General features: G+C 48.9%; 1 protein-coding gene across 1 annotated transcript in view; it reads left to right on the plus strand.

Moving 5' to 3' along the window:
* LOC135819703 (mucin-5AC-like) overlaps window positions 1-23,519 on the plus strand; it is a 46,561-nt gene that overhangs the window by 11,351 nt on the left and 11,691 nt on the right. The window contains exons 5-10 of the mRNA XM_065332954.1: window positions 1,513-1,555; window positions 7,722-8,548; window positions 14,264-14,306; window positions 17,046-17,872; window positions 20,530-20,572; window positions 22,615-23,441. Coding sequence (XP_065189026.1) covers window positions 1,513-1,555; window positions 7,722-8,548; window positions 14,264-14,306; window positions 17,046-17,872; window positions 20,530-20,572; window positions 22,615-23,441 — 2,610 coding nt within the window. The remainder of the gene's footprint in view (window positions 1-1,512; window positions 1,556-7,721; window positions 8,549-14,263; window positions 14,307-17,045; window positions 17,873-20,529; window positions 20,573-22,614; window positions 23,442-23,519) is intronic.

Below are 23,519 nucleotides of genomic sequence, written 5' to 3' on the forward strand. Positions count from 1 at the left end.
AAGTTCATTTCAAGATCGAGGTGATTCCGCCAACGGTAATCAGCCGACCTCGCAACGATCGTGTATTCTTACTTCGTTGGTGGTGAAGTAGAAATCATCCAGAGCGAACAGACGACAAGCATAGCAGCTCCTGTCCTGTGGGGAAAGTCAAAGCTTTTGAGATGAGGCGCGACCAACTGACTTACAACCTTCCTTGAAATATTTCGGAACGATATTTTTGCGTCCATTGACATCAGCGACGACGAGGTCTTCATCTCTGGGTGAAAACTCTCAGTCCAACTGTCCTGGAACGTTACTCTAGCCTTCAGACTATCATACTGTGTGCTAATTTTTGTATGGTTTAGCTTGTGGAGTTGTCAGTAACAAGTGACAAGTCACTAGTCAAACTGCGACAATTTCGATGACGCGGAGGAAGTACGTACAGGTGTATGGGTGCCATGCCGTGCAGCTAGCGTGCACATTGTGCGAAACAAGTGATACAAATGGCAACTGCATGCAAGTGAGTGCTACCGGTATGCAGCCAGCGGATCAAGGAGTCATACCAGCCCCGTTTTTTTTGTAAAACTCCCTGGTTTCAGCTTCTGAGGGCAACGTGCAACCTAATATGACGAAGCTTCGTAGACCTTTGAACCAATTTGTTCACCAAACCATGCACCTGCATGCGGATCACGAGGTCCGGTTATGTTGTATGCTTCATGTATGCTGTAAATCGGTAACCAGGGATTAAAGAGAACCGAATAAGCGAGGTCTGACTGTATCTATATTTAGATAACACCTAAAAGACACTAGAGTATGTACTGTATGGGAAGGGAAAGCTGGTCACTTAAATCTACATTTCACCAGAAACCTGTCAGGTTCCTGACACCGAAATTTTAATAAACCTGAAACAACAATATCATGTTTACAGTATACACACTGGCATAAAACATTGCTTGTCTGGTCTCACTTGGTGGTAGTAAGTCAAGGTTGTTCTCTCTGCTACAATTGTGAGCTGGGTACGACGGCAGTAATGTCAGAATCATAGTTTGCCCTTTTGAAGAGGTCAAGGCGTTTCTTCATGATCATAATGCCGTTGAATTACTTGCTTGTGCATTCATAAGTGGTGAGTATCACCAGCCTGTTCATTTCAAAGAATAGACTGGTGTTAAAAGAGTCATGGACACGAGGTTGTGGTCCAGTGATAGAAAGGGTTGTATGACGTATTCCAGTCTTCTTTGACCAGTATAATTTGATTGAGCTCCCCGAAAACCACAGGTTCTAAAAGTCTTATTGTCGTCCGTGATTTTTGTTAGAAGGAAGCAACGCTTCAAGTCAAATTTCGCACAAATCCCCTTCTAGTAGGATGAATACGAACACTTTTGCATTTCGGCAGATGTGCGCTGATTCAAATGGGATTATAGGGTGCAGGGAGCGTTGCGGCTTCCTCGAACAAACACAATTCAACTCAGCAGCCAGAAGATATTTCATGCTCACTTCATTGTGTGCATGCCTATACGTGTGTTGACTTTGCAGGGTCAAGCAGGCACCACAGGGCCATGGTCAAGCCAGCAATTCCGTAAGTGGATCCCACGTCTCAAAGCAGCGCTGAGCTGCGTTGCAATTCGTGTGGAATGCCTGGCCAAGGGGCTGCTCACCGATACGCAGAAGAAGGAATTGATGGGAGTAGAATATGATTCTTCCAAACACGATGACGGACTGCTAGTTATGCAGGGCATGGGTACAGCTGAGACTTTCCACACATTCTGTAGTATAGTGCGTAGCACCGAACCTGAAGCAAACTTTTCAAAGTTCCTAGATGACATGCAGTCAGTGGATACCTTTGTTGGTGGTAAGTAGAAATTTTATCAGTCAGGTGACTGAGAGATACTCACAGAATTGTACATAGGGGGTGTAGCTCGACCATCTGTGGTGTAGTGACTCTAACCTAGATCACATCTGTGGTTTGGTGTCCATGTACCAGGGAGTTGTATAGACACGGGACAGGACACGGCGCATAAAAGCGCAGAAGATGTGTGCCTCACGACCGCCGGGAAAGTCCCCGGGTTGAGATCGCAGGAGCCTCAGAATGTGCATATATTTTAAGATTTTTCTTGTTTTCGGGGCGGCTTCCCCAAAAATGAAAAAGTCATGAAAGAAATGGCTCGAAGAATACCCCAAGATCGATGAAGAAGAATACAGTAGAGTCGCGCGCCCAAGAACTTTGTTTCCAAGGTGTTACCTTGGGACGTTCTTATTTTGTCAGCAAAGTGGCTGCGTTCTTATAGCACGTTCATAGAAACGATCCGTCCTGGATCATATGTATCCCATAAGCGGCCGGACAACCAACACCGCCGTTCTTAGCTTTAGGCTGTGGCGTTCTTAGCATTTCAGGCTGGACGTTCTTTAGCGCACGGCTCGACTGTAAAGAAAGAAGCTTTCAGTGACAGCGGAGCAACAAAAAGAACGAGGGAGCATGGCCCGACTGTGCCCTTGTATCCCTAGATCACTTTTCTGGAAAGAAACGGCTAGGCGAGGTTGGACTAAAGAAACACAACACATCCACCACACCACTCGTCGTTCATTATGATGCCATTGTAAAAGATAGAAAAGGTGAATGGCGCCTGGAATCCTCAAAGACACTAATAGACACTAAAAAGAGCCCGGCCATATTTGTGTCGCTGTGTTCATATGTTGGGTTCCCGGAAAGAACCGAGTGGTCGAGTTTGGGCAAACGGAATGCACCACGTCAGTCACACCCACTGTCGGACGCAGAATATCCGAGAAATCACTTGTCTTCTTTCTCGTGCACGGCTTCATTTGTTCCCATTTTTCCACTTCGATTGGACTCAGTGAACTACAGTGCACTTTTCTAACATAAGCCAAAAAATTATTCAAAATGGGAAAGAGATCACCTCGGCAGGGCCATTTCCTCTGCGACAACTTTAGCACAGGGGTTTGGCGACATTAAAAGTTCAACGGCGTTGAGAGTACTCGGTGAGAAAAATTCACGAATACGGTTTTAAGTCGACTAGTCTGACTCTGTACCCGGAAATCTGTGCCGTGTCCTCTCCCGGGTCTATACAACTCCCTACCATGTACCACCGGCATCCTCATAGCCACCATTTTGCCTGTTAAAACTATGTAGTACCTATGACAACCATTTTCTAGTGTTGTGACGGCACTACACTGACTGCACAAGAGCTCTACTCCTAGGACGGTATACAGGCAGTATTGCGTGTGCTTGGAATCTTTTTGGTCCATTTCCATACAGGGCATATTGAGGGCACCAAACAGCGCTGAAGTTGTGCAATAGTGTTGATGTGTGTGTGTGTGTGTGTGTGTAACATTGCAGTTGGTGAGGGTAGTTGGTAGTTTTTGAGCTCTCGAATTTTGGAAGTTTTCTCAAGAATTCCTCACTCTGGGGCGGCTCTGGCCTCGTCCAGGGTCGTCCCAGGTTAGTTCAGGACCTGTTGAAGTAGATAGGGTCGCGGACTAAGATTTTTGAGGACCAGGGCTTCGCATGATGTTGCCACCTCAAGTTTCTCCGCGCGCCCTTCGTTCGGTGAGGAGTTGCAACCCCCGAACGTCCGCGACTGCACGAGATGAGCAGGTTCGAAACAGTACAGGACGTGGACGTTATTTGTCAGTGGGCACCTGGAATGTCCGGTCACTTGTGGAAAGCTCAGGCCCAATTGAAACTGCAGCTGTAACAGGAAAAGTCGTGGAGGATAAGAAAATCGAACGGGTCGTCGCGGAACTCTCGCGTCTGGCTGTGGATATTGCAGGACTTCAGGAGACACATTGGTTTGGTGAACAATCGTATCGTGTTGGTGGCTCTACTATTCTTACATCGGGTCGTCCTGTTCCTTCGGAGGACTCCAGTCGTCGACGAGGAGAAGGTGTTGCTGTCGTTTTGAATTTGAATTCAACGAACGCTTGGAAAGCAGGAGGCTGTGTCTGGAGAGCGTACAGCTCTCGCCTTGTCACCGTACGATTGAAGTTCAAAGTCCAGCGTGCTGTACGCTGGTACACTGTTATTGTGGCGTACGCTCCGACTTTCGCCAGCACTCGATCGGAGAAGGAGCACTTTTACGACTCCGTGCAGCGAGCGATTGACGACGTCCCTCGTGGTGACAGATACGTTCTACTCGGAGACTTCAACGCGCGAGTTGGCACTCGTGGCAGCCATGCTGAGCAGTCTAGGGATGAGTGGTGCACTGTGCGTGGCCCTCATGGCTTTGGGGAGATGAACTCCTCTGGAAAGGAACTATTAGATTTCCTGGCAATGAACAATGCTACAATCTGTAACACCTGGCACAACAAGAGACAAAATCTCAAACCAACCTGGCAACATCCTAAGTCACAGAAATGGCATTGCATTGACTACATCATCACTGGCCAGTGTGATAGGATGCTGTGCATGGATTCTCAGATCATCCCAAGTGCAGAGTGTGGCAGTGACCATCAACTGCTTTGTGCACGCTTCCTTCTTGGCACGTATCACCACTCTGTCAACCCGCAAGCTGTGCGTGTGCAACGTAGCAAGGGTCACTTCGACACGTCCAAGTTATTTCTTTCTGCCGATGCAAACAACAACCCTGATGATGGCGCCACCCCGTTGTCTGCTTATCAAGACGCGGTGTCCACTCTCGTATCAACACATTGGCGCCCGCATGATCCAATAGATGAAAAGTGGAACGTCCTCCGCGATGCTGTTGTCACTGCCGGAACGGACACTCTTGGTCAACGCAAGCGTAAACAACCTGATTGGTATGTGGACAGTGGCCCGACTATTGAACCTCTGTTACAGGAACGGAATCGGCTGCACGCGCTCTGGCTTCAACATCAACGTCCTAGGGATCACACTGCTTTCAAACAGGCTCGCAGTCAAGCGCGTGCCGGAGTGCGGAAGGCTAAACGTGACTGGATATCATCCAAGGCAGAGCTCGCCAATGCACAAAGATTCTCAGGACGAACTGTGTGGAAATGTGTTCGTGCACTACAAACAGTCGAACAAGGCCCGACCCGCATCACAACTGCTGCGATCAACGACGAGAATGGAAATCCATGTGCATCTGCCGAAGACCAGGGCAAACGTTGGGGCCGTCATTTCTCTGGTGTTCTGAATGTGCAAAGTACGTTCAATTCCAGTATTCTTGACTGTGTTCCACAAATGCCGTGTCTGGATAGTTTGGTTGCGCCGCCTGATCTGTTGGAGTTACAGCAGGCAATCACGCAATGTCGAAGTGGCAAAGCTGCAGGTCAGTCAGGAATCCTGCCGGAGATGCTCAAAGCCTGTCCAGATCTGTTTACTGACCACCTACTGGAGCTTCTCCATTCAGTCTGGGACAGTGGCAGTGTTCCTGGCGACTGGGTCAACGCGCAGCTGGTGCCTATCCCCAAGAAAGGTAACCTTGCAGAATGTGACAACTGGCGAGGCATAGCTCTCCTCGACGTTATTGGTAAAGTGGTTGCTCGCGTCATCCAGAGCCGACTTGCTGATAAACTAGACGATGTGCTACCAGACTCTCAGTGCGGCTTCCGCACAGGACGCGGGTGTGCTGACATGATCTTTGCGGCAAGGCAACTAATCGAAAAGAGCTACGAGCATGAGCAGAAGTGTTTCTTCATCTTCATTGACCTGAAGAAAGCCTATGACTCAGTTCCGCGAGAGTGTCTGTGGTTAGTACTGCGAAAAGCTGGCGTCCCCGAGAAGCTGATCGCTGTTATCCGTGCATTCCATGACGGCATGACCGCAACTCTCCGTCTGTCGAATGTTGAAGCTGACCCCATCCCTGTGACGAACGGCTTGCGGCAGGGATGTTGCATGGCCCCTGTCCTATTCAACATCTTCATGTGGGCAGTGATGCATTGTTGGCGCCAGCACGTGCAGCCTATCCCTGGTGTAGGCGCAAAGGTCTTCTTCGAGCCAGATGGGAAGCTACTCCACCACCGTAGCCGCCGTGATAGATCCCTGGAGCTGACAGAGTGTCAGTTTGCTGATGATTCCGCTCTTGTGGCCGCGACACGCCAGGCCGCAGTTTCAGCCTTGGAGGTATTTGTGGATGTATGCAGCGATTTTGGCCTCACCGTCAGTGCCACCAAAACCAAGTTCATGGTCTCTGGCCCCAACATCTCTAACGACGATCTAGAGCCGCTCGCGATTCGAACTATGGAGATTGCCCATGTGTCCTCTTTTCGTTACCTTGGATCCAACATACACAGCAACGGACGATGTCATGATGATGTCACATCCCGGATTGCACAAGCTGCCAAAGCGTTTGGCGCTCTGAAGAAATCGATATTCCACGATGTAACACTGACAATATCCATCAAACGGTCAGTGTACAATGCTTGTGTGCTGTCGACTCTGCTCTATGGGTCCGAATGCTGGGTACCGCTACAGGCTGATGTTCATACGTTGTCTGTCTTTCATCTCCGTTGTGTCCGCACCATTCTGGGCATCAGTCGTCAAGATGTATGGAATGACAGGATAACTAATGTTGAAGTTCTGGAGCGCTGGGGAGATACCTTGGACATGGAGTGTCGTCTCAGCAGACGTCGCCTTGAGTGGCTTGGTCATGTGGCAAGGATGGAGGATGAACGCATCCCGAAGGCTCTACTGTTCGGTTCGTTTCCAAACAAGAGACCTGCCCATGGTCCGCGGAAAAGGTGGCGAGACTGTGTTCGGAGTGACGTCAAACCACTTGACGACTGGTATGAAGTGGCCACCTCTTCTCGCTCCAAATGGCGCCAGGCTTACCGTTGTCTGCCAGACAAGCAGAACAGACCTCGACCATCACCGGTTGTGTGCCAAACTTGTCACCGCTCCTTCAGTCGTGTAAGTGACAGGAAACGACACAAGTGTACAGCTACGCGTGCCCTACCCGTAAGCCAACAGCCAGGAAGCTGTCACTGCGATCAGTGCGACAGATGGTTCCGGAGCAAGGGTGGATTTGCCCGACACAAGTGCTCGCCAGCAACATCACCAGCAGAGGCATCTTCTGACACACTTGAGTCACCGGTTACAAACAATATGTCCTGCGAACGCTGCAGCTTCCACTGCGCCCGCTGCAACCACTGTGTGCTATCGCGCCAAGGCATGAAACGTCACAAGTGCAGCCGTGGCTCGGCCAGAGCAACCAACACAGACCGTAGCTCCTTCTGCATCGTTTGCAATTGCGGTCGGCGTTTCAGTAGACCACAGGACCTATCCCGTCATCGCCCCTACTGTTCCGAACCTGCTCAACCCCCCATGGGGTCCGCATAGCCAGAATATGGCAGCGCGTCCAAGGTCCAAGGTCCAAGGTGTGTGTGTGTGTGTGTGCATGTGTGTGTGTGTGTGTGTGTGTGTGTGTGTGTGTGTGTGTGTGTGTGTGTGTGTGTGTGTGTGTGTGTGTGTGTGTGTGTGTGTGTGTGTGTGTGTGTGTGCATGTGTGTGTGCATGTGTTTATGTATGTTGGGGGGGGGGGTCGATTTACATGGCTTCGCCAGTTGTGTGGATTAGACAGTTATCTTGGGTTTGTCTTGATCTGTTTGAATCAAAATCGGATCCGCTATTGTTGCTATAAGAGAAAATCTGTGGGTGCACATCCAGTGCATTTGCAGATTTGGTGTGCTTCTCTTGTGACGGGGGTATACATGGTATATGGTACATGGTGTGTGCATGCAAGCAGGCATTTTGCAAGGCAGTGAAAACACACTTTGGCTATTTGCTGTTCTCTGTGTCCTCTCTAACACAGGCAGTGAAGATGCAGCGAATAGAGTAACTCGTCGTCAATCAGCCCAGCTCATCAGGAACCCACCACTATCACCCAGCCAAGCAACTCAGTCTCCGCCAGCCACAGCACCCAAACCAAAGCCTGTTGTTGAACCCCAGGCTACTCACGCATCTCCTTCCAAGCGCAGCAGTATCTCCGAAAGGTTAGCGGCCTCGAATTCAGCCAGCCAGGAAGGGAAACTGGCTGGAACTTTACCTTCGAAACCTAGTCGAGCCCCCAAGCCTCCCACTCGCCCAAAGCCCGTCACTCCCCACAACACATCAAGAACAGTGGAAACTAAGGATCCCACTACGGTTCACAGTGTGCAGCCGGTAGTGACTTCTGGTCCCGTTTCTCCTTCACGACCACCGCTCTGTGACCGCGCACTACTAGCGGCAGGCGGTAACCAACCAGATGGCACTGAGGCGGCGACATCTGGCCCAGCTGATCCCAAGTCCTCTCCGAAACCTGGACAAGCTCCTCCGTTCAGGTCTGCTAGTGTCTCTACACTTGAATCTAGTTTTGAATCGGATAGGCAAGAAACAGGAAGACTGGTCCTGGATCGAGCCCCAAAGCCAAAAAAGCGCCCAAACTCCATGGTAGTTGGCAGCACAGCTAGCTTGGCCAGGAGCCCAGCAATAGCAGTTGGCAAAGACACGGGCGGACATGCGGTGCAGCATGGACAGCAACCAGCGCCCCCCGAAGAAGGCTTATCTGCCAAGCACATTGCTCCGCCTAAGACTGGACGCGAGTCCATCGCCAAGACGGTGACAGGAGATTCAGCAACGCCTCCCCGTGCAAACTCTCTGGTAAGAGATAATAATTCTAAGTTTCAGGAGTCGCACAGTAAGCACAGAGTGGGATCATCATCAATCCACACTCTTTGCATATTTCTTGAGCAGGAGGGCGGGGGGGGGGGGGGGGAGGGCGCAGCTGATGATCAGATGCTTTAACACAACTGTGCACTGATACCTCGTTTACAAGAACGCGAGGGGTCCGAGACCGGGCACTACCCGGAACTTTGAAATTTCTGTTACTCTAAGTCACTGGCCACTAATCTGCACCAGCTATGACGTAATCGCAGAACTTCACCGTGATGGACATCCATGCAATGAGTATAACAGATATAAAGAAGCCCAGAGGTCGCCCAGTGACCAGATGGGTAGACAACATTAGGAATTACCTTTTACTTCTCAATATGTCTCTTTTGGAAGCGGAGCAACTTGCCTCAGACAGAACGCACTGGCTCGACGTTGTCGACAGATGCATGACCCTCATTTGATTTTTCGTATGAGCTATATGCGTGCTGTATTATTATTATTATTATTATTATTATTATTATTAAGTCACGTAATAATATTATGTTTTAATGGGGAATGGCCAGAGATATGGATAGTACGCACTACGCCGTTTCTTGCCACTAATCTGCACCAGCTGTGACGTAATCGCAGAACTTCACCGTGATAGACATCCATGCAGAAAAATAGTCACACTCTGCATACTCTGGGTTTCATGTACTCTTGGTGCACATCCTGGGTCATGTGACCAAGGGGAGTTGTAGGGTGTGGGGAGACGGCACAGGCAACTCTAACCCTATATCTCCCGGGGTTTCGAACCTGGGTGGCCGTTCACAGTCCCTCTTGGGGCAGGGCCGATGTACTATAATACATGTTATTTTCGGTCAGGATGTAACTTTAAATTCGGTGATTTCAGTAGAGAAACCAAATATAGTCAGACCTCGCTTAACCACGCAAATTCGTTTTCCACCAAAAAATATCCAGATAGGCGAGGGAACCGGATAAACCGAACGCACATACTGAGTGTATCTTTGGATATGCATGTAGCATATCCAAATATGTAAAATTGTACGTACATGTGTATGCGTGCCATGCCGTACAGCTAGCGTGCACATTGTGTGGCAAAAAAGTGATACAAATGACAACTGCATGCAAGTAAGTGCTACCCGTATGCAGCCAGCGGATCAAGGAGTCATGCCAGCCCCGTTTGTTTGTAAAACTCCGTGGTTTCAGCTTCTGAGAGCAACGTGTAACCTAATATGACGAAGCTTCGTACACCTTTGAACCAGTTTGTTGTACATGTGCCTGCACGTGTAGTCTCTTTGTCGTACCTGCTAACAGGTACGTAATGCTGCTGTAGTTGTGTCTCTGTGTGTACATCTGGCTGCACGTGTTGTCTCTTTGTCGTATCTGCTGCTGTATTTGTGTCTCTGTGCTGCTGACCCGTACGTACATGCTGCTGCGCTGCTTTGTTGCTGACACGTGCACCTTTTTGTGCTGAGTACACCACTTTTTGTGCTGACGAGGGCACCATTTTTTGATTTCATGTTTTCCTTTTTGCCATGTCAGTCGTCAGTCGTTCGTTGTCAGAGTCAGTCGTTCGTTGTCAGTGTTAGTTGTTAGTCATGAGTTCTCCGATCGGATCCTGAGGTGTAGTAATGAAAAGCTCTCTCTCTAGCTCTAGAGAAAAACCACTTGACTAGTCCGTTTGATGTGTGGCGTGGCGAGGGTAATGTAGAAGAGGCAGTTCGTTCTCCCAACCGAGACGACATTTGGCGCCCAACATATCGAAACCACGACCCTGAAGCTCGTCGCTGTGTCAGCCGGTGTTCCTCTTCTCGTCGCCACTCCACCAATGTCTCATGAACGTCCAAGCCTCTCGGGAGAGCGCCTACTCAGGTGAGCATGCCTTTGTAATTGTCTGCTCTGCGTAATGTGTTGCCGTACCTTGTATTCTATTCCGAATTTTCAAATTGTATTGCGTTGGGTGACTCGGGTCCTGGCAGGCGTGGAACCTTGTTCTCTTGTGCTCGAGTGTGTAGTGTAGTCTTGCTGCTCGTTGTGAGTTCGCCCCGTTGTGTTAGTTGTTCCTATGTTGCTCTGACTACCCTGTACTGTACTGTTGTGTGTATTATTTCAAACTTCTGAAATTTCAAACTTCTGTTCGTGCGCTTCTCGTTCGAATCTGGAACTTATAAGTTGTGTTTGCATGCTCGTCGTGACTTCAGCATGGGTAGCTTTGCGCTCGTCTTGTGTTGTGCCCTTGTGCTTGTCAGGGAGTTGCTGTCGGACTGCTCCGATCTTGAGACTGTGTCGCGTGATTTGTTTAGAGGTCCCCCTGAATGTTCTCGATGTGCTGCATCGTATGTAGTCGTTCCGTATTGTTTTGTTTCGTGTTTCTACCGTTTTACTAGTAGTAGTAGTTTCTCCATGTTCCGTGCAGAGCGTTGTCAGGCTCGGTCATGCACTGTGAACCCAGTCGGAAAGCTAATGGCTTCCGGTTTGGTGGGAAGTGTGATCTTCATAATAGGATTCTCGTTTTAGATCCAGGTTTTTGTGAGCGTATTGTTTTGTAATATTGTGTTTCGGCATGTGGATCTCTCTAGTTCGTGTGGGTGGGCGTCTGATCATGGTGAGCCACGGTCTGCCTGCTGGTCTGCAGGGATCCTGCGCTTTTTTTGTATCGGTTTGCCTTTTTTCTTCATTATTTTTTGCGTATTGGTAACCGATTTGTTTGTGTGTCCTCACTGGTGTCCTCACTGATAAATTGCTCCTGTTTCAGTCGACGTGTTCTTCCTGGCTGTTCTTCCCTTCCTTCGTGTGCTTTTCTGATTTTTGGCGATGGCTGAGATGTTTGCGTCAGTCCGTGTTTCTTTCTGTGTGTGTCTTTCTGTCTCTGTGAGCTTTCGTAGCCCCATCGGCTGCGTGATGGTTTGCTGCGTGATGGTTTTCCGGTCAACTCCTGTGCTGCCAGATGCCTGGTCACCCGGTTCAGCTGCCGCGGTCTTCGCAGTGCCGTCGGTTTGCCTTGGCTTCGCACCAGGGCAACGTGGTTACTTCGTGGGGGCCCACACCTGAAAGTATGGTGGTTCCCTCTATGGGTGGGCCCGGTCTGTGTTCTTTTCACACCTTTGTGCCTTGGCTTTTCCCCGTTGTCCGGAGTTACGTCTGTTACTGTTTGGCCCTGCACGTTTTGTTAAGCCTAGTTCACATTCGACGCAACGCCGACGGTACGTGACGTAATGGCTTGTCGGGAGGGCAGGGGTGAGCTGTAAAATCCTGTACGATTCGTACGACACGACATGCAGCAGTCGTTGCGAAGTTCAACTTCGAACGGCGCGAGTCATAAGGCACGGCCTGTGACGGGGTGACTTTCGGACCTAATTTCTCGTTTTTCGGGAGTTCTTTTCAATTATTTCTCCTTGAAAGAAGCGGAATCAAGTTCACAATACCAGTTTTCATGAAGACCAAAAAATTAGCCCTGAAAGTTGTGGCATTCAAATAATAGCCCCAGGAAATGATAGAATAGTTCGTCTGTCACGCTTCTGAACTATCCCTAAATACAATAAGTGACATGAGATCTTATGTTGCTAAAATTCAACTCAAGTCGTGCTAGCCATTCTGTGAGTTATCATGGGAAGCGCAGTGTTCGAAATGCTAAAAAATTCAAAGTACAAATCAGGAGTAGTCGCGCACGACGCCGTCTCCTGTTCACACTCAAATTGCAGCCATTTTGTACGCTTGCGTCCCCGTCTACGCCCGTCTACGGTATGAACAGTTGGATCGATCCAACTCTTCCCGTCGCTTCCCGATCTGTACGGTAGTACGGTTGCGTTCCCGTTCCTGGTGTTCACATTGGACGCCGTCAGACCGTCCCGTCGCTTCCCGTCGATCCTTACGTCGCGTCCCGTTGCGCCCCGTCGAATGTGAACTAGGCTTTAATATTCTCCTCTGCATGTTGTTCACATTTTGATTTCTTTTTCTCCTGTCTTCCTTCTAATTTTGTTTTGATTGCTTCCATCCACAGGAGTGGATGTTTTTTTTGGTAGGGGATAGTGTTGTACATGTGCCTGCACGTGTTGTCTCTTTGTCGTATCTGCAGCTGTATTTGTGTCCCTGTGCTGCTGACCCGTACATGCTGCTGCGCTGCTTTGTTGCTGACACGTGCACCTTTTTGTGCTGACGAGGGCATCAATTTCTGATATCGTTTTTCCTTTTTGCCATGTCAGTCGTCAGTGTTAGTTGTTAGTTATGAGTTCTCCGATCGGATCCTGAGGTGTAGTAATGAAAAGCTCTCTCTCTAGCTCTAGAGAAAAAACCACTTGACTAGTCGTTTGATGTGTGGCGTGGCGAGGGTAACGTAGAAGAGGCAGTTCGTTCTCCAACCGAGACGACAAGTTTGTTCACCAAACCATGCACCTGTGTGCGGATCGCGAGGTCCGGTTATGTTGTATGCATCATGTATGCTGTAAATCGGTAACCAGTGATTTTCTTCCGGATAGCGAGGTATCCGGATTAAAGAGAACCGGATAAGCGAGGTCTGACTGTATCTATATTTACCGTATTTTCCGGGGTATAAGCCGCACTTTTTTTCGCTAAAAATCGGACCAAAATCGCCCCTGCGGCTTATACAGCGAATATGCTTGCGCGAATGAATGCTTAGCACACATCAGTATGCATGCTGACGTCATGTGACATGTCATTCGACTCAGCTCCGCGCCTGTGTTGCTATCCCGGCACTTTTACTAGTTTTAGTGCGCGGGCTACACCATACGGTACGCGTATACGGGGACTTGATTTTTCATAATCTGATCTAACATGGTATTTAGCTCCATAACCATAATAGATTTGTAGAAAGGCCATTTGTCAATGAATGTGAAAAATCTTGGTTTGTGGGTGCGGCTTATACTCCGAATACCAACTTTTAGTCAATATTTTGCCTCAAAAAGGGGGGTGCGGCTTATACCCCGGAAAATACGGTAGATAACACCTAAAAGGCACTAGAGTATGTACTGTATGGGAAGGGAAAGCTGGTCACCTAAATCTACATTTCACCAGAAACCTGTCAGGTTCCTGACACCGAAATTTTTATTAACCTGAAACAACAATATCATGTTTACAGTATACACACTGGCATAAAACATTGCTTGTCTGGGCTCACTTGGTGGTAGTAAGTCAAGGTCGTTCTCCCTGCTACAATTGTGAGCTGGGTACGACGGCAGTAATGTCAGAATCATAGTGTGCCCTTTTGAAGAGGTCAAGGTGATTCTTCATGATCATAATGCAGTTGAATTACTTGCTGGTGCATTCATAAGTGGTGAGTACCACCAGCCTGTTCATTTCAAAGAAAAGACTGGTGTTGAAAGAGTCATGGACACGAGGTTGTGGTCCAGTGGTAGAAAGGGTTGTATGACGTATTCCAGTCTTCTTTGACCAGTATAATTTGATTGAGCTCCCCAAAGACCACAGGTTCTAAAAGTCTTATTGTCGTCCGTGATTTTTGTTAGAAGGAAGCAACGCTTCAAGTCAAATTTCGCACAAATCCCCTTCTAGTAGGATGAATACGAATACTTTTGCATTTCGGCAGATGTGCGCTGATTCAAATGGGATTATAGGGTGCAGGGAGCATTGCGGCTTCCTCGAACAAACACAATTCAACTCAGCAGCCAGAAGATATTTCATGCTCACTTCATTGTGTGTATGACTGTATGTGTGTTGACTTTGCAGGGTCAAGCAGGCAACACAGGTCCATGGTCAAGCCAGCAATTCCGTAAGTGGATCCCACGTCTCAAAACAGCCCTGAGCTGCGTTGCAATTCGTGTGGAATGCCTGGCCAAGGGGCTGCTCACCGATACGCAGAAGAAGGAATTGATTGGAGTAGAAGATTATTCTGCCAAACACAATGACGGACTGCTAGATATGCTGAGCAGGGGTACAGCTGAGACTTTCCACACGTTCTGTACTATTGTGCGTAGCACCGAACCTGAAGCAAACTTTTCAAAGTTCCTAGATGACATGCAGTCAGTGGATACCTTTGTTGGAGGTAATTAGAATTGTTATCAGTCAGGTGACTGAGAGACACTCACAGAATTGTACATAGGGGGTGTAGCTCGACCATCTGTGGTGTAGTGACTCTAACCTAGATCACATCTGTGGTTTGGTGACCATGTACCAGGGAGTTGTATAGACACGGGACAGGACACGGCGCATAAAAGCGCAGAATATGTGTGCCTCACGACCGCCGGGAAAGTCCCCGGGTTGAGATCGCAGGAGCCTCAGAATGTGCATATATTTTAAGATTTTTCTTGTTTTCGGGGGTGCTTCCCCAAAAATGAAAAAAGTCACGAAAGAAATGGCTCGAAGAATACCCCAAGATCGAGGAAGAATACAGTAGAGTCGCGCGCCCAAGAACGTTGTTTCCAAGGTGTTAGCTTGGGACGTTCTTATTTTGTCAGCAAAGTTGCTGCGTTCTTATAGCACGTTCATAGAAACGATCCGTCCTGGATCATATGTATCCCATAAGCTGCCAGACAACCAACACCGCCGTTCTTAGCTTTAGGCTGTGGCGTTCTTAGCATTCCAGGCTGGACGTTCTTTAGCGCATGGTTCGAGTGTAAAGAAAGAAGCTTCCAGTGACAGCGGAACAACAAAAAGAACGAGGGAGCATGGCCCGACTGTGCCCTTGTATCCCTAGATCACTTTTCTGGAAAGAAACGGCTAGGCGAGGTTGGACTAAAGGAACACAACACGTCCATCACACCACTCGTCGTTCATTATGATGCCATCGTAAAAGATAGAAAAGGTGAATGGCGCCTGGAATCCTCGAAGAAACTAATAGACACTAAAAAGAGCCCGGCCATATTGGGCCGATGTGTTCATAGGTTGGGTTCCCGGAAAGAACCGAGTGGTCGAGTTTGGGCAAACGGAATGCACCACGTCAGTCACACCCACTGTCGGACGCAGAATATCCGAGAAATCACTTGTTTTCTTTCTCGCGCACGGCTTCATTTGTTCCCATTTTTCCACTTCGATTGGGCTCGTTGAACTACAGTGCACTTTTCTAACATTAGCCAAAGAATTGTTCAAAATGGGAAAGAGATCACCTCGGCAGGGCCTTTTCCTCTGCGACAACTTCATCACAGGAGTTTGGCGACATTAAAAGTTCAACGGCGTTGAGAGTACTCAGTGAGAAAAATTCACGGATATGGTCTTAAGTCGACTAGTCTGACTCTATTACAGGGTGCGACAGAGCTCTCGGCCATTGAAGAAAATGTTGAGTCACCTCCACCATTAAGCTGCGCTCTTTAGCCAACTAGACCCTCCTGCACACAATCATCACCATTGCGAGGACACTTCCGTAGACGATATTGATAAACTCTTTCAGACAGCTGTTTCGCTATTACATAGCTCATCAGTGAAGGTAGATGTTGAATGATTAAAAATATAGACCAAACTGCTATTATATAGGGGGTTTCCACATACAAAACTGGCATAGCTGAGGTGATAACGCGGGGAAAAGAACAGGGTGAAGTACTGTTGACGCGCCTTGGACATGCATGCAGCGTCGAAAATTTGGCGCGGAAAATCAATCACTATTCAATGCAGAAATAACGTGCCAGAATCAGAGTACTATGTAGCCAGTGAGAGTCTGTGTACTAGTATTGCAGTTGTCCGAGTGCCGGCATGAAGGCCTGCGAACGCACCTCACGACTCGCCGACGTCGACAGCCACAGCAGCCCCTGGGGCATGACACTGTACTGCTCGCCCGTCGCGCCAAGACGCTTGGCAGTCACTAGGCTTCATGCCACCGATGTTGTCCGCAAACTACCTTGTTATCTGCCCATCACCCACTGCCGCTGACAGTCTGACTCGGTACCTGGAAATCTGTGCCGTGTCCTCTCCCGGGTCTATACAACTCCCTACCATGTATCACCGACAACCTCATAGCCACCATTTTGCCTGTTTTGACTATGTAGTACCTATGACAGCCATTTTCTAGTGTTGTGACGGCACTACGCTGACTGCACAAGAGCTCTACTCCTAGTACGGTATACAGGCAGTATTGCGTGTGCTTGGAATCTTTTTGTTCCATTTCCATACAGGGCATATTGATGGCACCAAACAGCGCTGAAGTTGTGCAAAAGTGTTTGTCACGATGTGTGTGTGTGTGTGTGTGTGTGTGTTTATGTGTGTGTGCATGTGTGTGTGCATGTGTTTATGTATGTTGGGGGGGGGGGGTCGATTTACATGGCTTTGCCACTTGTGTGGATTAGACAGTTATCTTGGGTTTGTCTTGATCTGTTTCAATCAAAATCGGATCCGCTATTGTTGCTATAAAGAGAAAATCTGTGGGTGCACATCCAGTGCATTTGCAGATTTGGTGTGCTTCTCTTGCGACGGGGGTATACATGGTATATGGTACATGGTGTGTGCATGCAAGCAGGCATTTTGCAAGGCAGTGAAAAAACACTTTGTCTATTTGCTGTTCTCTGTTTCCTCTCTAACACAGGCAGTGAAGATGCAGCAACTGCAGTAACTCGACGTCAATCAGCCCAGCTCATCAGGAACACACCACCATCACCCAGCCAAGCAACTCAATCTCCGCCAGCCACAGGACACAAACCAAAGCCTGTTGTTGAACCCCAGGCTACTCACGCATCTCCTTCCAAGCGCAGCAGTATCTCCGAAAGGTTAGCGGCCTCGAATTCAGCCAGCCAGGAAGGGAAACTGGCTGGAACTTTACCTTCGAAACCTAGTCGAGCCCCCAAGCCTCCCACTCGCCCAAAGCCCGTCACTCCCCACAACACATCAAGAACAGTGGAAACTAAGGATCCCGCTACGGTTCACAGTATGCAGCCGGTAGTGACTTCTGATCCCGTTTCTCCTCCACGACCACCGCTCTGTGACCGCCCACTACTAGCGACTGGCGGCAACCAACCAGATGGCACTGGGACGGCGACATCTGGCCCAGCTGATCCCAAGTCCTCTCCGAAACCTGGACAAGCTGCTCCTTTCAGGTCTGCTAGTGTCTCTACACTTGAATCTAGTTTTGAATGGGATAGGCAAGAAACAGGGAGACTGGTCCCGGATCGAGCCCCAAAGCCAAAACAGCGCCCAAACTCCATGGCAATTGGCAGCACAGCTAGCTTGGCCAGGAGCCCAGCAATAGCAGTTGGCAAAGACACGGGCGGACATGCGGTGCAGCATGGACAGCAACCAGCGCCCCCCGAAGAAGGCTTATCTGCCAAGCACATTGCTCCGCCTAAGACTGGACGCGAGTCCATCGCCAAGACGGTAACAGGAGATTCAGCAATGCCTCCCCGTGCAAACTCTCTGGTAAGAGATATAATTATAAGTTTCAGGAGTCGCAGTGCACTATGCTTAAACTTATAATATAATACAATATTTTTGTAATGGAAAACTGAAGTAAGCACAGAGTGGGATCGTCATCAATCCACACTCTTTGCATATTTCTTGAGCAGGAGGGGGGGGGGGGGGGGCGCAGCTGATGATCAGATGCTTTAACACAACTGTGCACTGATACCTCGTTTACAAGAACGCGAGGGGTCCGAGACCGGGCACTACCCGGAACTTTGAAATTTCTGTTACTCTAAGTCACGTAATAATATTATGTTTTAATGGGGAATGGCCAGAGGTATAGATAGCACGCACAACGCCATTTCCTGCCACTAATCTGCACCAGCTATGACGTAATCGCAGAACTTCACCGTGATGGACATCCATGCAGAAAAATAGTCACACTCTGCACACACTGGGTTTCATGTACTCTTGGTGTACATCCTGTGTCATGTGATCAAGGGGGTTATAGGCTGTGGGGAGACGGCACAGGCAACTTTAACCCTATATCTCCCGGGGTTTCGACCCTGGGTGGCCGTTCACAGTCCCTCTTGGGGCAGGGCCGATATACTATAAAACGTGTTATTTTCGGTCAGGATGTAACTTTAAACTCGGTGATTTCGGTAGAGAAACCAAATATAGTCAGACCTCGCTTAACCGCGCAAATCCGTTTTCCACCAAAAAATATCCAGATAGGCGAGGGAACCGGATAACCGAACACACGTACTGAGTCTATCTTTATATGCATGAGGGATATCCAAATATGTAAAATTGTACTTCCTCCGCGTCATCGAAATTGTCGCAGTTTGACTTTTGACGTAAAACGGGGTATGTACTCACCAGCACTCGTACCACAGGTAAGGAATCGGACATAGGCGACGGTCATCATTATAGGGTGACGGCAAAGATTTCATTTCTGTTATTGGAAGCTGAAATTGCTGAACTAGACGCAATTTCTTCGCTGATGTCGCTGCGATGGTACTTTCGACTAGCTGACATCAGTCAGGCGTTGCAGCCTGCACATTTCTCGTGCTTGTAGCCATTCACTCAAAGCCTCATCACTGTTTTACCTTAGCTGGGGTGAGAATGACTTCGTGGAACAAGCGGCAGCGCTTGGAGAAATATCGAGGGGTCAGGTAACTAAATGCATGCAAGAGCGATACAATTTGTCGCTCTGGCTCGAGGCACTCAGTACATGATTGTACCTGCAAGAGCCGTGTAGACTCTTTATGTAGTGCTAGTGATGCACGCGCAGGTGCCGTACCGGTGATGCTGGAAAAGTGTGCGCGTTGGACGTGATAGTACACTTACCTGCATGAGCTGTGACAACACAGCTAAAATAAATGGGCATGCCACAGCTAAAAAAAGTTCATTTCAAGATCAAGGTGATTCCGCCGACCGTAATCAACCGACCTCGCAACGATCGTGTATTCTTACTTCGTTGGTGGTGAAGTAGAAATCATCCAGAGCGAACAGACGACAAGCATAGCAGCTCCTGTCCTGTGGGGAAAGTCAAAGCGTTTGAGATGAGGCGCGACCAACTGACTTACAACCTTCCTTGAAATATTTCGGAACGATATTTTTGCGTCCATTGACATCAGCGACGACGAGGCCTTCATCTCTGGGTGAAAACTCTCAGTCCCACTGTCCTGGAACGTTACTCTAGCCTTCAGACTATCATACTGTGTGCTAATTTTTGTATGGTTTAGCTTGTGGAGTTGTCAGTAACAAGTAACAAGTCACTAGTCGAACTGCGACAATTTCGATGACGCGGAGGAAGTACGCACATGTGTATAGGTGCCATGCCGTACAGCTAAGTTAGCGTGCACATTGTGTGAAACAAGTGATACAAATGGCAACTGCATGCAAGTGAGTGCTACCCGTATGCAGCCAGCGGATCAAGGAGTCATACCAGCCTCGTTTGTTTGTAAAACTCCCTGGTTTCAGCTTCTGAGAGCAATGTGCAACCTAATATGACGAAGCTTCGTACACCTTTGAACCAATTTGTTCACCAAACCATGCACCTGTGTGCGGATCGCGAGGTCCGGTTATGTTGTATGCATCATGTATGCTGTAAATCGGTAACCAGTGATTTTCTTCCGGATAGCGAGGTAACCGGATTAAAGAGAACCGGATAAGCGAGGTCTGACTGTATCTATATTTAGATAACACCTAAAAAGGCACTAGAGTATGTACTGTATGGGAAGGGAAAGCTGGTCACTTAATTCTACATTTCACCTGAAACCTGTCAGGTTCCTGACACCGAAATTTTAATAAACCTGAAACAACAATATCATGTTTACAGTATACACACTGGCATAAAACATTGCTTGTCTGGGCTCACTTGGTGGTAGTAAGTCAAGGTCGTTCTCTCTGCTACAATTGTGAGCTGGGTACGACGGCAGTAATGTCAGAATCATAGTTTGCCCTTTTGAAGAGGTCAAGGTGTCGCTTCATGATCATAATGCAGTTGAATTACTTGCTGGATTTCGGAGGATGTGCGCTGATTCATTTGGGAATGTAGGGTGCAGGGAGCGTTGTGGCTTCCTCGAACAAACACCATTCAACTCAGCATCCAGAAGATATTTCATGCTCACTTCATTTTGTGTATGCCTATATGTGTGTTGACTTTGCAGGGTCAAGCAGGCAACACAGAGCCATGTTCAAGCCAGAAGTTCCGTAAGTGGATCCTAAGTCTCAAAGCAGCGCTCAGGTGCGTTGCAATTCGTGTGGAATGCCTGGCCAAGGGACTACTCACCGATTCGCAGAAGAAGGAATTGATGGGAGTAGATAATGACTTTGCCAAACACAATTGCTTACTGCTTAAAGGGGACGTTAAGGCTAAAATCAAAATTTCACCAGTTGTGGTCTTCGGGGTGCTTAGTCGAATGGTAGTGGTCCGAGGATGCTGAGACGCTCCCTTCCTACTTTAATCCCAATCAAACTCGCGCACTTCCACCGAAACTGGGTGACTGCGCCCTACTAGATGGGGATTTGTATGCAAAATGTCACTAAAAGCGCCATGTCGTACTTATGAAAGCACGGATGACCGTATCTGTAATCATTGTGCCAACTAGTAGTCTGTTGGAGGTCTAGCAACTCGGCCCCTTCTGCGGCCTCTAAGGTAGCTTGTGGTCCTTCCTCGCCTCGGATGTCCTCGGTATGCCTCGGCAGGACTCCTGTAGGAACTCTGCGCTCTGGCGAGCAGTACCTCTCCAGAGATGGCAATGAGTCGTCGGTCCTCTTCTGAAAATAGGTCCGACGACCGCAGTTGCTGCACCAGACGTCTCTGCTGGGGAGGGAGGCACTCGTAGGCGATGTCGGTCCTGGCCGACTGGAGTGCGGCCAGCTGAGTGACCGCGACTGTTTCGACTCGGGATCGGAGCTCTTCTGTGCGACTGTCGAGTTGACAGAGACGGATGATGGTGGAGGTATGTCTGGCGAGCTGTCTTGCAGGGCCGCGCCTTCCCGCTGGAGACCAGCGGATGAAGTCGGTAACTCGAGCTGCGGGGGGGAGCGCGACGTCTCGGGTCACGCGCTTGATGTGTCGGGTGAGGATCTCCAAGGTTCTAGTGTCCTTGATTGCGTCGAGTAAGTATAACCCAGCAACTTGGATGGCCAGTCTGGAGGCCACGTCCTGCGTAGCGGTTCCACTGTGGACTGCTTCAGGGTGAGGTCGTCATCAGGATCGGCGCGTTCTGAAGCGAGTGAACCAAGCACAATGTAGGTCGGATGCAGACAAAGTACATGCAACAAATATAATACTTGCGAGTTGGGCCCTTGACGTGTACCGAAGCGGCCAACAAATTGAAGTGAGGTCTTACCCTCACCATTTGGTTCTTATAAGACAAATTTAGGTGCCTTCGATCTATCTATTTTTTCACACTTACGTGCCATCTCACTCTTGCCAAAGCATTTTGGAAGTTGGACTAGTAAGTTTCGGCTCCACAATCCAGTGTGTCGTTACTATAAAGCTTTCATGGCTGAGGTTGTTGGTATGTCTGTTGGCTCTGGGTTCCCAGTACTCAGTAGCCGAGGTTGGTTGGTAAAGTAACACCAATTTCACTTCATGGTACCAGTGCATCTAGTGTCTGCTTCTATCAAAGCAGTGTGCTGTCTATACTGGTTACCCCAGCAGGTGTAGAGGGTGCATATGTCTTGGCCGTTTTATGCCAATGTACTCCGTGTGGTGTAGACCAGGTGTGCATTGGTGGTCGATTCACATGGCTTCGCCAGTTGTGTGGATTAGACAGTTATCTGGCGCAAGTCTTTATCTCTCTCATTCAGATCTTGTCCGCTATCGTTGCTTTAAGAGAAAATCTGTGGGTGCACATCCAGTGCATTTGCAGATGTTCGTGCTTCTCTTGTGACGGGCGTATACATGGTACATGGTGTGTGTGTGTGTGTGTGTGTGTGTGTGTGTGTGTGTGTGTGTGTGTGTGTGTGTGTGTGTGTGTGTGCATGTGTTGCTATGTCTAATATAGCTGCTCGCTATCATCGCTGCTGCGATGGGCATGTCTGAGGTCTGAGGTGTGTGTGTGTGTGTGTGTGTGTGTGTGTGTGTGTGTGTGTGTGTGTGTGTGTGTGTGTGTGTGTGTGTGTGTGTGTGTGTGTGTGTGTGTGTGTGTGTGTGTGCGGGTGCGTGCGTGTGTGGAAGCAGGTATTTTCGAGGCAGTGAAATGCTTTCGCTTTTTCTGTTCTCTGTGTCCTCTCTAACACAGGCAGTGAAGATGCAGCAAATAGAGTAACTCGACGTCAACCAGCCCAGTTCTTCAGGAACCCATTACCATCACCCAGCCAAGCAACTAAGTCTCCGCCAGCCCCAGCACCCGAACCAAAGCCTGTTGTTGAACCCCAGGCTACTCACACGTCTCCCTCCAAGCCCGGCAGTGTCTCCGCAAGGAAGGTAGCCTTGAATTCAGCCGGCCAGGAAGGGAAACTGGCTGGAACTCAGCCTTTGAAATCCAGTCAAGCCCCCCAGCTTCCTACTCGCCCAACGCCCGTCACTCCCTACAACACAGCAAGCCCAGTGGAAACTAAGGATCCCGCTACGGTTCACAGAGTGCAGCCGGTAGTGACTTCTGATCCAGTATCTCCTCCACGACCACTGCTCTGTGACCGCACACTAATAGCGGCTGGCGGTAACCGACCAGATGGCACTCAGGCGGCGACATCCACCCCAGCTGATCCCAAGCCTTCTTCTAAACCTAGACAAGCTGTTCCTTCCAAGTCTGCTAGTGACTCCACACTAGCATCCAGTTTTGAATCGGATAGGTACGAAACAGTCAGACTGGATTCGAATCAAGCACCAGAGCAAAAACAGCACCAAAAGTCTCAAGCTGGTACCAGGCCAGCTAGCTTAGCCATTGACCAAGCAATAGCTGTTGGCAAAGACCCTGATAAACATGCAGTGCAGCATGTCCAGCGACCAGCGCCCCCCGCAGAAACCTTATCTGCCAAGCAAACTGCTCCGTCTAAGACTGGACGCTTTTGGAGTCGCAAGAAGGCAACAGGAGATTCAGCAACGTCTCCCCGGGCAAACTCCCATGTAAGAGACATAATTATAAGTTTCAGGAGTCGCAGTGCGTTCTGCTTAAACTTATTGTTGTAATGGAAAACTGAAGTC

This window comes from Sycon ciliatum, chromosome 6, assembly GCF_964019385.1.
Source record: "Sycon ciliatum chromosome 6, ocSycCili1.1, whole genome shotgun sequence".
Classification (NCBI taxonomy): domain Eukaryota; kingdom Metazoa; phylum Porifera; class Calcarea; order Leucosolenida; family Sycettidae; genus Sycon; species Sycon ciliatum.